General features: G+C 47.7%; 1 protein-coding gene across 1 annotated transcript in view; it reads left to right on the top strand.

Annotated features, from left to right (window-relative positions):
- CUNH8orf37 (chromosome unknown C8orf37 homolog) overlaps positions 1–10,254 on the top strand; it is a 27,491-nt gene extending 17,237 nt beyond the window's left edge. The window contains exons 7-8 of the mRNA XM_023743607.1: positions 4,179–4,355; positions 10,114–10,254. Coding sequence (XP_023599375.1) covers positions 4,179–4,355; positions 10,114–10,254 — 318 coding nt within the window. The remainder of the gene's footprint in view (positions 1–4,178; positions 4,356–10,113) is intronic.
- The last annotated feature ends 4,684 nt before the right edge of the window (positions 10,255–14,938 follow it).

A 14,938-nucleotide genomic window follows, 5' to 3' on the forward strand; every position in this document is an offset into this window, starting at 1 on the left:
ATGATGGAGGAAGCCTAGCTTTCGGCCGGCTCTGAGCTCTACTTAAAGCAACAAAGTTTCAATTATAGAAGGTAATAAACCCCAGATACCTGTTTTCAGCGGGCCGTGGCCACGGAGCTGGAGCGAGCAGGAGGCCCATTACTGGCCGGCTCTGAGCTCCACTCCAGGCTACAAAGTTTTAATTATAGAAAGGTAAATAAATCCCAGAATAAAAAAAAAAAGAAAGAAAAAAAGGAGAGGCTGGGAACTTCCATTGCCGGGGAGGCTTGGCCAGCCTGAAAATGGCCCTCAGCCCCTCACCCAGGCTGGCCAGGCACCCCAGTGGGGACCCCCACCCTGAAGGGGTGTGACCACCCTGCAAACACCCATCAGCCCCTCACCCAGGCTGGCCAGGCACCCCAACGGGACCCCCACCCTGATCTGGGACACCCTTCAGGGCAAACCAGCCGGCCCCCACCCGTGCACCAGGCCTCTATACTATATAATAAAAGGGTAATATGCAAATTGACCCTAACAGCAGAATGACTGGGAATGACTGGTCACTATGACACACACTGACCACCAGGGGCCAGACGCTCAATGCAGGAGCTGCCCCCTGGTGGTCAGTGCGCTCCCACAGGGGGAGCTCTGCTCAGTCACAAGCCAGGCTGACGGCTGCCAGTACAGTGGTGGTGTTGGGAGCCTCTCCTGCCTCCTCAGCAGCACTAAGGATGTCTGACTGCAGCTCAGGCCTGCTCCCCGCTGGCAAGTGGACATCCCCCGAGGGCTCCCGGGCTGCCAGAGGGATGTCTGACTGCCAGCTTAGGCCCAATCCCCCGGGGAGCGTGCCTAAGCCAGAAGGTGGTCATCCCCTGAGGTGTCCCAGACTTCGAGAGGGCACAGGCCAGACTGAGGGACCCCCCCCCCCCAGTGCACAAATTTTTGTGCACCGGGCCTCTAGTTAGTCATAATGGTGATGTTTGCTTTGTATGCAAATGAACAAATTTACTAAATTATTAATTTAAAAATATACTTTTATTTCATCATAACTATCCTATAACTTGGATATATTACCCATGTTTGGCATTTTACTTATTTATTTATTCCTCACTCGAGGACATGCTTAGAGAAGGAGAAACATTGATGTGAGAGAGAAACATGGATCTGTTGCCTTCCATATGTGCCCCAACTGAGGATCCAACCCACAATGCAGGTTTGTGCCCTGACCAGGAATTGAACCGGCAACCTTTTGGTGCACAGGACGATCAACTGGGCCACTCTGGCCGGGCTGTCTGGCATTTTATAACAGTAATTGTAAATAATTCCCCATTGTCAGAAACATATATATGACTTTATGTTTAGTTTGCAATTTACTTTATAAGCTTTTTAATATTATACATTTTAATCTAAGATACAGAAAAAATGTTATTTTATATACAAAGGGATAAATTATTACCAGTTATAATTCAAGCCAAACTGCAATTACTTTAGTATCAATGTAAACAAAAAGCATAGTTTCTGGTGAACTATAATTTTAAAATGCAAAATCTGTAAAATTTACGAGATGGTTTGCCCATTTGTTTTCAATGTATATAATAATTTTCTACCTTTAGCAAGTACTTATTTTTTGTCAAGCCAGGTGGCTACTTTATTTGAACTATATTATACTCTCTGGTCCCTATCCTACCAAAAAATGAATAAATAATAAATAGCTTTATTCTGTATTTAGTAACATTTTTATTGTATAGTAAAACATCATATTGGGATTAATTTGAAATAATTTTGATAATTTTTTTTAAATGTATTGGGGAGGAGAAGCATACCATAAGAGAGAGAGAGAGTATGTGAGTGTGTGTGTGTGTGTGTGTGTGTGTGTGTGTTGGTGTGTGCGCAAGCATGTATAACAAAATGTGGGTATTTAAAGGAGCCAGGTCCAAGTTCTGGAAGAGCAAGCCGTGTTGAGATGGTGGTGTAACATCCTTCTTTTCTTGAGTGAAAGAAGATGTCATCAGACTATGATTTTGAATTGCTTTTCCTCCTTCATTTACTGATCTGATATTTAAAAATAAGAACTAAAAGGTGTTTGTATCCAATCAGTACTCTGATGAAACTTAGCAGTCACTTTCAAATGTTGATTTTCCTCAGTTGTTATGTTTTAACGAAACCTCTATCAGCTAACATACTACCCCTATTAATCAGCTTAACCTATTATTATTTAGAATCGTTCTTGAGCTGGTGTGCCCAGACGTTAGAGCACCGGCCCGCCTGCTCACCAAAGGATTGCAGGTTCAATTCCCAGTCAAGGGCATGTATCTGGGTTGCAGGTTCAATCCCCTAGGTCCGTAGTCAGCAAACTGCGGCTCACGAGCCACATGCGGCTCTTTGGCCCCTTGAGTGTGGCTCTTCCAAAGCCTTAGGAGTACCCTAATTAAGTTAATAACAGTGTACCTACCTATATAGTTTAAGTTTAAAAATTTGGCTCTCAAAAGAAATTTCAATCGTTGTACTGTTGATATTTGGCTCTGTTGACTAATGAGTTTGCTGACCACTGCCCTAGATGTATCTCTTTCACATTGATGTTTCTTTCTCTCTCCCTCCCTTCCTCCATCCCTCCTTCTCAGTCTCTCTAAAAATCAATGGGAAAAAATATCCTCAAATGAGGATTACAAAAAAAATAAAATAGTTCTTGAAGGGAAGAAAATATTCAAACTATACAGTCTCTTTAGAGTTAACATATTTATTTGGGTATATGACACCATTTTGTGCCCTCTTTTCAAAGATTGCATGGGATATATAGATATACATGTGGCTGATAAATTTATTTTCAGACTTTCCCCAAATGCCTTGAGATAATGGGTGACAATATGAAGTGTTACAGAATCAGAGTTGAAAGTCACATCCCTTGGGAAGTTACTTAACTTTTTGGTTTCATTTGCCCAAACGAAATGGTGACAACTCTTTTGTAGCTTAAGTATTATGACAAGATGTTTATTTTTTCATTCCCTAAATATTCCTTATAAGAAAATCAGCTATGCTATTGTTTTTATTTTATAACTAGTAAATGTAAATTTGGCCAGCTTTAACTTTATATAAGTTGAAGCTACAACTTTCAAAAACAAACCAAAAATCCACTCACCCTAGTCTCTTCCTGTCTGGTTTAAACCTAATTGTTCATCATGAAGGCATGCCGGGCCTTTCACAGTATCTTTTCAGCATTATCTGCCTCTGCTTCTCTCTTTCAACCAAATCTATATCCTATCCACAGTCCCTTAGATATACCTCACGTTTTACTGTCTTGATATTTCTACTCTTCCTTATCTTATCCTATCTAAGTTTGACTCATTTTTCAAAGCCTATATCTTGTACACCAATGGTTCTCAGCAATGGAGTCCCCAGGAGGGGGGGAGGGGGGGCGGCATACCGTCAAACCTATTTTAGTAACGTTAAGATATTAAAGCTGCTGGCAGGCACCTTACGTAACATGATCCAAAGCAGTGGCACTATGCACTTGCAGGAGAAAAAGCCAATTTCACTTAAAAATGTCCTTGATAAAGGTAGTAAAAACTATTAATTTTATCAATCTCAGCCTTCAAGAACATATCTTTTTAATATTCTGTTATGACTATGGGGAGCACACAAAAAGAACTTGTGCAATTGAGTTGTGTGCTGAACAACTCTTCATGGAATCCATTTTTGCTTGAAAGAAAACTGACAGATAAACTGTGGTTATTCAGAATATTGAATATTTGCCATACATTTTCTCAAAAATGAACTGAGTGAGTCACCTCCAGTATTTGTTGGCAATGATAAAATTCAAGTCCTCAAGCAAAAATTTGAATTTTAGTAAATTTGTATTCACCAGTGACCATGACATCTTCCTCATACTTAAAGACTTTTCTGATAAGACTAGTGGTGATATGAACAAATAAAATCTTTGATACTATATCATGAAACATGACAATATTTGGAAGATCTGTATAATTCAGCAAACCAATATTACCAAGCCACCAATGCATGATATTACAAAACTGTGCATTTAAAGTGCAAGATAGACCAATGGCTTTTAATGTAGCAAATACTAAAAGTTCATTGATATGATTTCAGTTTCCACATTGCACTTAACTTTTAAGAAACTAGCACTTAGAAAGTTTTGATGTAGTCATGCAGAATAGTCACGTGAGGCCCAATTTTCTTCTTAGGCTTCAACCAAAACAACGTCTCAAGAGAGTGAGTGCAGCAGCCGATGTGCGAGTCCAGCTACCTTCTACCAAGCCAGAGATTCAGGAGATTGGCAGAAATGTGAAACAAATGTCACTCTTCTCACTACATTTGTTTTGGGAAATACAGATATTTTCACAAAAATTCAACAACACATCGTGGGTTTATTTTTTTAATTAATAGTATTTAATATTCTTAGTTTTAATTCCTAATACAATAAATATCCTATGCAATAAAAGGCTAATATGCAAATTGTCCCCTCGACCGGGAGTTTGCCCAGTGGGCGGGGCCAGCCAGCCAACCACCCACGGCCCCTCCCCTGGGCCGACCCCGCCCCTAATCAGCCCACCCCAATCGGGGTGGGCCGGCTAGACCCCACCTGTGCACAAATTCGTGCACCGGGCCTCTAGTCAATAGATAAAACTACCAAAAAAACACAAGCTAGTTGGGGTTCATAATAATTTTTAAGAGTGAAAAAGGGGCCTGAGACCAAAAGGGTTGAGAACTGTTGTACACTATCCAGACTACCCTCCCTCCCCACAACCTACCCCAGCCAAACAGTGTAATTTCTCCTGCTCCCATTTGCTTTTGAATTTTCTAGTTCTTAGATAGTACCTTGTATTGTAATTATTTGTGTGCTTATTTTATTCTCCTTGGAGATTAGATGTCAGACTCTACTGTCTGGGACAGTTCTGCCGCTGACTTCCTGGATCATTGTGAGTAAGCAACTCTGTCTTCAGGCTGATCTACAAAATGAGAGTTGGATTTAATGACATAACTTTTCTTCTGGCTTGCAATGGTATGAATACTGTTCCTTTTAAAATACTTTATAGACCCAGTGTTACACTAGCCATACATTGGGACAAGGGGAGATACATGTTGTGGAGAAGAGCTCAGATTCTGGGGTCAAAGAGATGTGAGTTTCAACAGGATAGGATCCAGGCCGGTGTGGCTCAGTGATTGAGGATCGACCTATGCACCAGGAGGTCATGGATCGATGCCCAGTCGTGGCACATGTCAGGGTTGCAGGCTCCATCCCTAGTCGGGGGAGGGGGTATGCAGGGGGCAGCCAATTGATGATGTTCCTCTCGTCGATGTTTCTATCTCTCTATCCCTCTCCCTCTCTCTCTAAAAAAATTAAAATGCATACCTTAAGGACAACTTTCTGCCATGATTCTAGATAGGTCTTCCCTTTCAGCTTTCTTCCTATTTTGATGTAAACATCTTTAGAACCTCCAAGCCTCGTCTTATCCACTTAAAGGGAGCTGCAAAGCACAGTGCATTTCACGTACAGTGCCTACCTGTGCGTGCTGGGTTTGTGGCAACGGGGCCCAAAGGCACTAGTCATCAGACAGGAGAAGTCACGATTTCCTGGGGAGTTGCAGTTGTCGGTCTTTTATGTTAAGTGGCTTTGATTCTGGTCAATACCAAACATCAAAATACAGACATCTGCAGGCCAAGCTAGTACATTTAGGCTATTTCACAACCTAGTGAAACTCAACACTGGACATTCCCCATTTGCTCATCATTGATTATAACATCACCAGAATGGAAACCGCCAGCCTGTGTGTCAATGCTTGTGCTAGAAACATACATTGCTTCCAGGGCGGGAGAAAGGAAAGCTTAAACTTCCCCTTTTCTAGTCTACAATTCTTACTGCAATTTTGGGACAGCTGTTGAGTCATCAAGTCACACGTCTGAGCCTAACCTCGGCCATCACTGAGGCCTGGGGGGCCCAGCCAAGGAAGGCTCTCCTGCAGGAGCCTTTACAGGGCTAAGCTAGTGACCGTGAAAAAAACAAGATAAATTTGGCTCCAGGGACTTGGGAACTTTAAAAGACCCAACATTCTGAGCCTACAGATTTGGTGAGACCAATAAATTGAGAATCTAACCCATAGGGGGCAGGCGTGTACTGAGGACCTGATCTCCTTTCCTTCATGGGCTTTGGAAATCTTCTAAAACATCATCCGTTCTGTTTTTCATCAAAATCTGCCTGCTGTTTTTATCGGAATGAAAATAGAAATCGCCCCTGGTCGAAACCACCCTGTCTAAAGGGATAGGTCCCAGGCTCTAGATTGGTCTGACCCAGGAAATTTACTCAAAAGCACTTGTCATCTTGAGCTTGTGAAAGGAAATGGAAACGTGTTAACTGATTCACCTCAAAAACCAAACCTTTAAGCACTTCTAGGATTCAAAGTTAAAGAGGAGCAATGCGCTAATTCCTCACCTACAACTAAAGGTGGGGAATCAAGGTGACAGGCTTGGCAGAGGTGGCTGAGGAAGTTCCTGGCACCGATTATCTGGGTGTCCGGAGTCTTGGAAATTATCAAGTCCAGCCAGGAGCAGGTGGGTCCCAGGAAAGAGTATTTTTGATGCTTTGCCTGCCCTTTAGCCTAATCCCTCTTCCTCTCAACTTGTCCAGTGTGTGACCTGCACGGGCCAGATCTCTCCAGATTCTCCCCTGGGATTTTCGCCCCTCTTTTCATCTCCCCTTCTTCAACCAAAACAAACCATCCTGTTAAGTCTATCAGGGTGTCCCCCACTGAAAACAACTCCCCCACCGAAAAAAGAACTGATAAATGAGTGCCCTCCACCAGCTGTTAAGAGCTGATAATAGCTCCTAGTGGTTCTGTGCTCTCATGGTTCTTTTTTAACTTAATTTTTGAAAAGACAATACTTTCATGGGGCTCAAAATTCAAACAATATAGAAATTCTCATTCCTACGCCTGTATGCCTTCCATTGCATCCCAACTCTGTGGAAGTGACCATTTTAGTTAGTTTTTGTGTCTCTTTTCAGAGTCACTTTATACTCATACAAGCAAGTACAGATTATATAATTACAGAGAAGTCTCAAGAGTTCTCAGGACTCTGTTAATCCTGCTACCAGTAGGACTTCAGACACTGAAAACCTCACTGAGCAACAGGCCTTTCCCTGGCCCCTTTGTCATGACTTGTAAGTGGCTGCCCTCTTGGAGTTGAAGTCCCCTGCTCCATAAACAATTGGTTCCAATGGGATTCCGTCACAAGGTCATCACCCAGGAAGAACCACAACCCGTTGCCTCAGTTCCAGGTCTCAAACGAAGAAGTCATGGAGTTGGAGAAGCTCTGAGGCCCCTCTTTTCATTGGCTGATTTACCTGTTGAACATTCCTATGGGCCAGTCACGGAGCCAGACCCTGAGGACACAGATAAATTCCCTGTGTTCATGGCGAAAGGAAGACAACAGAAGCCAAGGCTGTCATTTAGAGTAATTCAATTGCAACTGACAGCAGATCCAACCCAAACAGGTCTATGTTTCAAAAGGGAATTGAAAGGTTCTTTAAGGGAAATGTGCAGGGATGGAGTTGGCTTTAGATACAGCTTGATTCAGCGCTTAAATGATGTCACTAGGAGCCGTCCCTTGGTTCTGCTCACTCTGGGTTGGGTAAGTTTTCAGGCTACGGTTAAAGAACAAAACCATGCCAATTTGAAGATCTAATTGGCTTTATGAAGTGACTCATGTGTTGGGCAGCATCCAATCTAACAACCAGAAGGGCTCTGAGGGGTCATACAAAATGGAAGGTTTTTATAGGAAGAAAGGTAGAACAAGGGAGCCATTAGCAAAGAGTAGAAAGGATTATTTTTAGGCCAAGACAGCTTTATTAAGGGGTGGGGGTGGGGGGAGGGGGAGGGATGCAGGGTTTTATCATGCAGATTGCCTCTCTTCCTATGGGAGGGATGGAGAGGGCCCACACTGAACACCTCATTGGTGTTGACCAGAATATTCCAGACTGGTTGTTTACGATTACATTTCTGGTGTATTCCAAACTGCAATTAGGCTGTGAGCCCTTAGCACAAGTGACGCCATACTGGGTCTGTGGTTTTCTCTTTTAACACCGTGAATGGTGGCCCAAGCAACCTCAGGCTCATTCCATCACCACCTTAGGTCAGTGGAAGTGAGTGAGTCAGTGAGCTCAGACTTAAACACATGTTCACCCCACCCATCAATTACAAGTGAGGTGAACATTTGAAAGGGGAGCTGCAATGTGCAAAGAAGGAAACTGACTTGGGGTGAGGTGTCAGGGACATGCTCCCTAATGAAGAAGCAGACCTCCCTCAGGTGAAGGCTGTAGGTTTGTGTTCATGGAAGGAGAAACTGGCATGAGAAGGCCCAGAGGCAAGAGAGAACAAAGCCCTTTTGAGGAACTTAAAGCTCCACAATATGATTGGCGCCCAGAGAACAGGTGTGGGGAGAGAGGGCGACCAGGGGGAGTGACATGAGTGAGGCAGGCAGCTCAGATGGGACAGGAGCCTGTCAGATGGACCTGTCACCTTGAACCCAAGCCAGAGTCCACTGGTGAACTCGACACCTCACGGTTCTCTGGTGGGCTGAGCGTTCACACATGTCACCCACATGGTTGCTGGGGTCCCAGTGCTGCATGAATAGGAGAATCAAATCTGACCAGTAGGTCACTTCCCTACTTTAAACACGAACAGAGGCTCATATTCAACATGGCCTTTGAGGCCATCCCAGAGCAGCTGCTTCTCACTGCTGATGGGCCAGGCTGCCTGCTCTCCAGGCTCCTGTCTCTCCCCACCTTGGCTTCTCCCTGGCTGCTGGTCCCACACCCCCAATCCAGAGGGGAATCAGGACAGGTGTGGGCACAAGCTGCGAGCCTGTCCCTAGGACCTGTGCTCAGGAGCAGCGTCTGGCCTCAGGCTGTACTCACCGGGGCTGCCTCTCCCCCAGACACCCACCTGGACACCCACCCTGTGGACTGTGACAACAGGGGGGTGAGCGGTGACCATCTGGGGTGAGGAGAGAGCAGCAGAGCAGGCGCCACAGGACCAAGAACAATGGCCCTAAGCACTACCTCTGGGCCCCGACAGCTGCTGGACGCTGATCCAGGCTCCACCTTGAACTCCTGCTGAAATTTTCTGTAACTTCTTTGGAGGGAGCTATGGTAAATGCGCCATCTTCAGGGCCACATGTATAGGAAGGTGGACAACTCGATATAAGAGAGAGTCAGGACTATATCTATTTCTTTCCCGGGGTTCTCGGTAGAATTTTCTCCCCACTTCCTCTCTGGTTTCTGATCTCTTTCTAGCATATGTAAGATGCCCGTTTACATATGTGTTTTTAATTGTCAGTTGCCTCCATTACTCTCTGGAAGTAGACTAATAAATGAAAGAAGACTGTCTTGAAAACGGGGTTGGTTTTTGTACTAGTAATTGCACAGAAGGGCCTTGGGTGTAACTAGTTTGCTGTAGACCAACCAGGTCCTCCCAGGTTGTAGGGCATTTCCTGGTCATCCTGTGCAGTGAAGTGGAAACACAGCCCCACAGGTGAACGGTCAGCTGCCCCTGTTTAGTTAGTTGCTCCTTAATGCACAATGTACAGTCTCCTCCTGCCAGCCAGAGGGTAGCTACAGCTGCGAGTGCACATCTGTGTTTGGCTAACAGAGCAGCCGGGCTCATGCCAATCATCGCTTTTATGCAAAAGGACAGAGAACGTACGTAAAGCCTCACAGGGCTCCAGTGTTCTCTGAGTGTGGTTTATCTGCAGGAATTGCCATCTGCATGTTCTCATTTGTCAGCTAGAAAATTATCCTCCTCCGGGCCTACTCTTAGAACCTGACTTCAGCGATCAACCCTGAAAACCCTGGTGGCAGAGTTCCAGACTGTCCGAGCGCTCCGCTCTAAGTTCAGCTTTGCACAGTTGGTGAATCTCGATTTTATATTTCTCGACATTAGAACTATGGGAAGCCGCGCAGAGCTGCTCGCTGGCCTGAGCTAGGGCTCCCTGACCTGTGAGAGGCCCTCCCAGCCGAGGAGAAGGCCCCTGCAAGATCCAGACTCTGGCAGTGCCCGGAGCCACCCAACTAGGACATCAACCTATTGCTCGGCACCCAACCGCCCATTCCCCTCTTTTCTGCAGAGTGTCTCCAGGCACATTATAGAGATGGCTTACAGCTCTTTAAAGCAGGACCGAATCCGTGTGAATGTCAGCGCGACCATTGTCTCTACAGGCCGAGGAACTGAACCAGCCCTCCCTCCCCCGCCCCCCACCACGAGCTGAGCAGGGCAGGCGGAGAGCACGGCTCTGGGCCTTCCACAGGGCCTCCATCCCAGAGCGGCTGCTTCTCCCTGCTGCCGGGCCAGGCTTCCAGGCTCCTGCGAGGCTCTTCCCCAACAAAGAAACCGAGTCCAGCAAAGAGCCCAACAGCAACTGTTCCCACACAGTGGGAGGCCAGGTCTGAACAGCCATCTTCCTGGCCAAGCCCCACACCACTTAAGGTCTCTTTAAAAACAAGTCCTAGCCCTGGCCCTGGCCAGTGTAGCTCGGTAGGTTGGAGCGTCATCCTATACACCGATCTATGTTTCTCTCACATTGATCTCCCTCCCTCTCTTTTTCTCTCTCCCCCTCCCTTTACACTTTCTCTAAAACTCAATGGAAAAAATATTCTGGGGTGAGGATTAACAAAAAAACAAACAAAAAACATCCTCAGGTGAGGATTTAAAAACAAAAAATAAAGAGCCCAGCCCTGGATGCCTCACCTCCCACAAGCCCAGCCTCTCGGGAGTTTTGCTGGATACAAGGCCTTCCACTCCTGAGACAGCCCTGCCCGCCCTCCCCTCTCCAGCAAAAGCAGTCGTTGGGGGCTGTTCACCAGCATCGTCTCCTGCACCTCAGAGGCTCTGCCTGGCCACAGTGAGCAGCGCGCAGGGAGGTGGGGCGGCTGGAGGGCAGACGGGATGGAGGTAACAGCTGCTGGGACGGAGAGATCAGAGAGCGGTGACTGACAGGATGCTGAGGTCTCCCAAGACGATGGTCAAATGAGAAGGAAACTAGCACCAACGTCCTCAGAGCTCGTGAGGACGAACCAAACTGCAGGTGGAAGGCAGCGATCAAGATGGGAGAGAAGGGTGTGGGGAAGTGAGAGTTGCCACCCAATGTCCATCCGCCCCTCCGGCCTCGGCAATGAGCAGTTTGAGTTTCCGCTGGAACCATTGCCACCGGATTTTTAAAAGTCACATTGCCCAGCAGAGCTGGCAGCTTGGAGTGGCCAAGGGACTGCCCTCTGGTGCCTCTGGAGGCCCGTGTCCCTCCCTCTGTGGCTGATGTGGAAGGCCATTGTGCTGACTGAAGCTTGGGCTGCATCTTGGCTCCTGAGGAGAAGGGTCCCATCCTAAGAATGGCGGATAGTGAAGGGGCAGAAGCCTAGGTCCCTGAGGACTTCATGAAACCCATCTCCCTGCTCTCGACTGTCTGATTCTGAGACATCTTAAACTTAAAACATAAAATCTGGTGTGTTGGCGATGGCTATTTTAGGGTTTCTGTCAGGAGAGGAACTAATCCTGCACATTGCAGATGGTGTGGGAGGATGGCACCGATCTCAGGAGGGTGACACGGACTGCCTATAAGCAGCAATGTGGCTACAAGAAAACCAGCTCTGGGTTCCGGCCCAAGGTAGATCGGGGGTGTGAGAACAAACCACCTCCACGCACAAGGGCTGCAGGCAGTTATGGTCCTTAGCACAAGCGAGAAGGGAGAGGGAGGTTCCGCAAGGAGCTGGAGGCCATGAAAGGGATGTGGTCAATGGAAGAGAGCTCCTAAAAGGCAAACCGAACGGCTTGACAAGGCCCTCGGCAGTGAGAAAAGGAGTTGAAAGCCGTCCGATCAGAGCATTCTATGGGCAACCACGAGAGAGACCCGTATTTAGACAGGTCAACCATGAGAGCCGAGGGTCTAACCAGGCTCACACTTTTCCGTGGAGTTGAGCCAACTTCCTGCTCAGCTGGTCAAGTTTGGGGCGAGACTGCTTCTTTCCTGCAGCTGCCTCCTGACGGTAGAGGCGAGAGGAGGCCAGCCCAGGGCTGGGAGGGCAGGCAGAGAGGCTGTCCCTCTGCCGCCACAGCCACCCCAGCATGCCAGGGGAGGGGGGCAGCCCCCCACGGAGAGCTCCTGAGGGTGGGCCACCGTCTTCTCAGGCCCAGGTTTCCCACTTCCTTTTAACTGTGTGTTTCTAACCTCATCTCCATATTGACTTCAGAAGACTCTACTGTACATCTCCATTTTGCAGAGCAGACCCTTACACAGAGTGGAAAGTGTAGATTGTGGGTCTTTAAGGGAACCATTTCCCGGGAAGAAGCCTGCCAGGACTCCAAGGGAAACCAGCACAAAACCAGACTGAGGCACAGGAACCAGCGACTGTCATTCCACAGGGGCAGCTACAGGGACCAGAGGCTGGAGAGAGCCTTGTCCCTCCCTAAGTGAGATGCAGGGACCGCCCTTGAGAAAGGAGCCGCATTCCTGACATTTTGGGCGGAACCGTAACTAGGTCCACAGTGCAGGCCCAGAACAAAGTCCAAAGGCTGGTGATAGGAACTTAGCACAGGGTTGGGTCCATTAACAACCAGGAATTCTTGCTGATGACGCACTCTTGAGCTGCCTTGAATCTCCCCCCCTCCTCCCCCACCTCCGTCCACCCAGGATGATACTGGGCAGTGGGCTCTGGTGGAGTGGGGCTGGATTCGGGGGTGAGATCACGGTTTCAAATGTGGGGAGAGGAGGCGAGCAGAGGCTAAACATCAGACAGACCCTGACAAATGGCACAGGAGCCTGCAACCACGGCCACTGCCCCAGACTCACATTCCTCTTCTCTCTATTAACCCCAAACAGAGGAATCTCCGCGTGCTGCAAGTGCCCGCCCACCAAGTCATGAGCATGGTGCCTGCAGAGCATCAGCTGCCTCTTGCAGGAAGACCTTGGACTCTGGAGGGTATTTTATATTAGAACTAGAGGCCTGATGCATGAAACTCGTACAAGAGTAGGCCTTCCTTCCCCGGCTGCCAGCACTGGCTTCCCTCTGGCACCCTGGACCTGGGCTTCTCTCACAGCCCCGGCTTTTGTCCAGAAGGTCGTCCGGAAGGACGTTCGATCTAATTAGCATATGACCCTTTTATTATTATAGATCACTTGGTGCTTTCTAAACAAAACCAAAACAAAGCTGGTGTTCAGGCCACACCCCAAACCCATAAAATTAGTATTTCCAGGGGCGGGAATCGGGCCCGTGGGATTGTAGAGCTCTCCAGATGTTTCCAATGTGCAACTAAGGTTAGAACCTGAGGCTGAACTCTGGCTTGGCCTTGTACCAGCTGTGTGATTTGGGGCAATTCCCTCACACTGTGCTTCCGTTTTCTCCCTTGTGAAATGCAGATACGACTAGCACTATTTCATAGAGTTCTTACGGGCTGAACATGCTTAGGCGGTGCCTGGTATGTAACTCTTTCAGTGCTAAATGCTAGCTACTAATATTAATGGTAGTCAGGATACAGTTTGAAACCCAAACCTAAAAAAAATGGCTAGCCTCTTTGGCTTTTGGGGGATTTGTCAAATCTCACCCTTTTCATCGGAGCATGATTTGTGGGGGTGGGGATGGGTCAGGTTCCGTGGTGTTGATGGGTGATCACAAGTATTTCTAAGCAGGATAGGGTAGGAGAGAAAACCAAGTCCCACCCAGGCTGGTCTTTCTGTCTTTTTTGTTGTTGTTAATCCTCACCCGAGGATATTTTTCCATTGATTTTTAGGGAGAGTGGAAAAGAGAGGGAAAGACAGAGAGAAACATCAATGGGGGAGAAATACTTCAATTGGTTGCCTCCTGCATGCGCCCCAACCAGGCCCGGGAGGAGCCTGCAATCAAGGTAAGTGCCCTTGACTGAAATCGAGCCCGGGACCCTTTGGTCCGCAGGCTAACACTCTTTCCACTGAGCCATTATATCTTAAAGTTAGAAACTACCTTTCCAGGGAATCATCTTATTTTTCAGCATTAATTCTTCTCTTTTGTGGGTGGGTAAATGGGTGTATCGTTTTTTGTTTTTTTTTGAGATGATTCACATGGTATACGATTCATTCGTTTAAAGTGTACAACTCAGTGGTTTTTAGTACATTGCAGAGAAGCAGACTCTCATTGTTTTCCTAACTTACCTTGCAAGCCCCGGTTGAATTCCTACCGTATCTGATGCTCTTGGTCCAGTCCTGGAAGAACGCTGTTAATCCAGCTCTGATCCATTCCGCACTGCAACGTGCCTGGTACGCCTGGTTCCTCCCAACGTGACCTTTACGAGGAGCACCTGTCCAGCCCCAGCCCCCACCGCACACCTGTTGCGGCTCTTTGGAGTACTCTGTCTGAAGGTGAAAGTGCCGCCCAGTAATAGACTGTGTTGACTCAGTGAAAAAAAGAAAAACACTGGATGCAGGGACCCAGCTTTTAGGGATCCAGGGCCACCCTAAATCCAAGATGCTCTCATCTGGAGTCTGTTAGTTACACCTGCAAAGATCTCTTCTCCAAATAAGGTCACATGCACGGGTGCCGGGGGCTAGGACTTGGACCACCTTGGTGGGACAGGGCGGGGGTGGGGGCCACAATTCAACCCACTGCACCAGCCTTGTACTACATGTGTCATTGCTTAAGTGCCCCCCGCACCCCCTTTGTTCCCCGCCTCCCACCCCCTGTGCAAACCTTTCAACACCTGAGGCTGGTGAGCCCCTGGCCCAGGAGGGGCAGGCCTGCCCGGGTGTCGTTTGGCTCAATGCGTCCCCCGCTCCGGCCGCTAGGGCAGCAGGGGAGGCGGAGGACTGAGAGTCAGGAAGCCCTCGCTCTCACTGGGTGCCACGCCCTCTCCAAACATGACCCGGTGGTCACTGTGCTGAGTCTCGCCCAGGGGGGACTAGATGCAGAACCCAGTGTGTGAATCTGGCT

Source organism: Myotis lucifugus, unplaced genomic scaffold (genome assembly GCF_000147115.1).
Source record: "Myotis lucifugus unplaced genomic scaffold, Myoluc2.0 scaffold_403, whole genome shotgun sequence".
NCBI lineage: Eukaryota > Metazoa > Chordata > Mammalia > Chiroptera > Vespertilionidae > Myotis > Myotis lucifugus.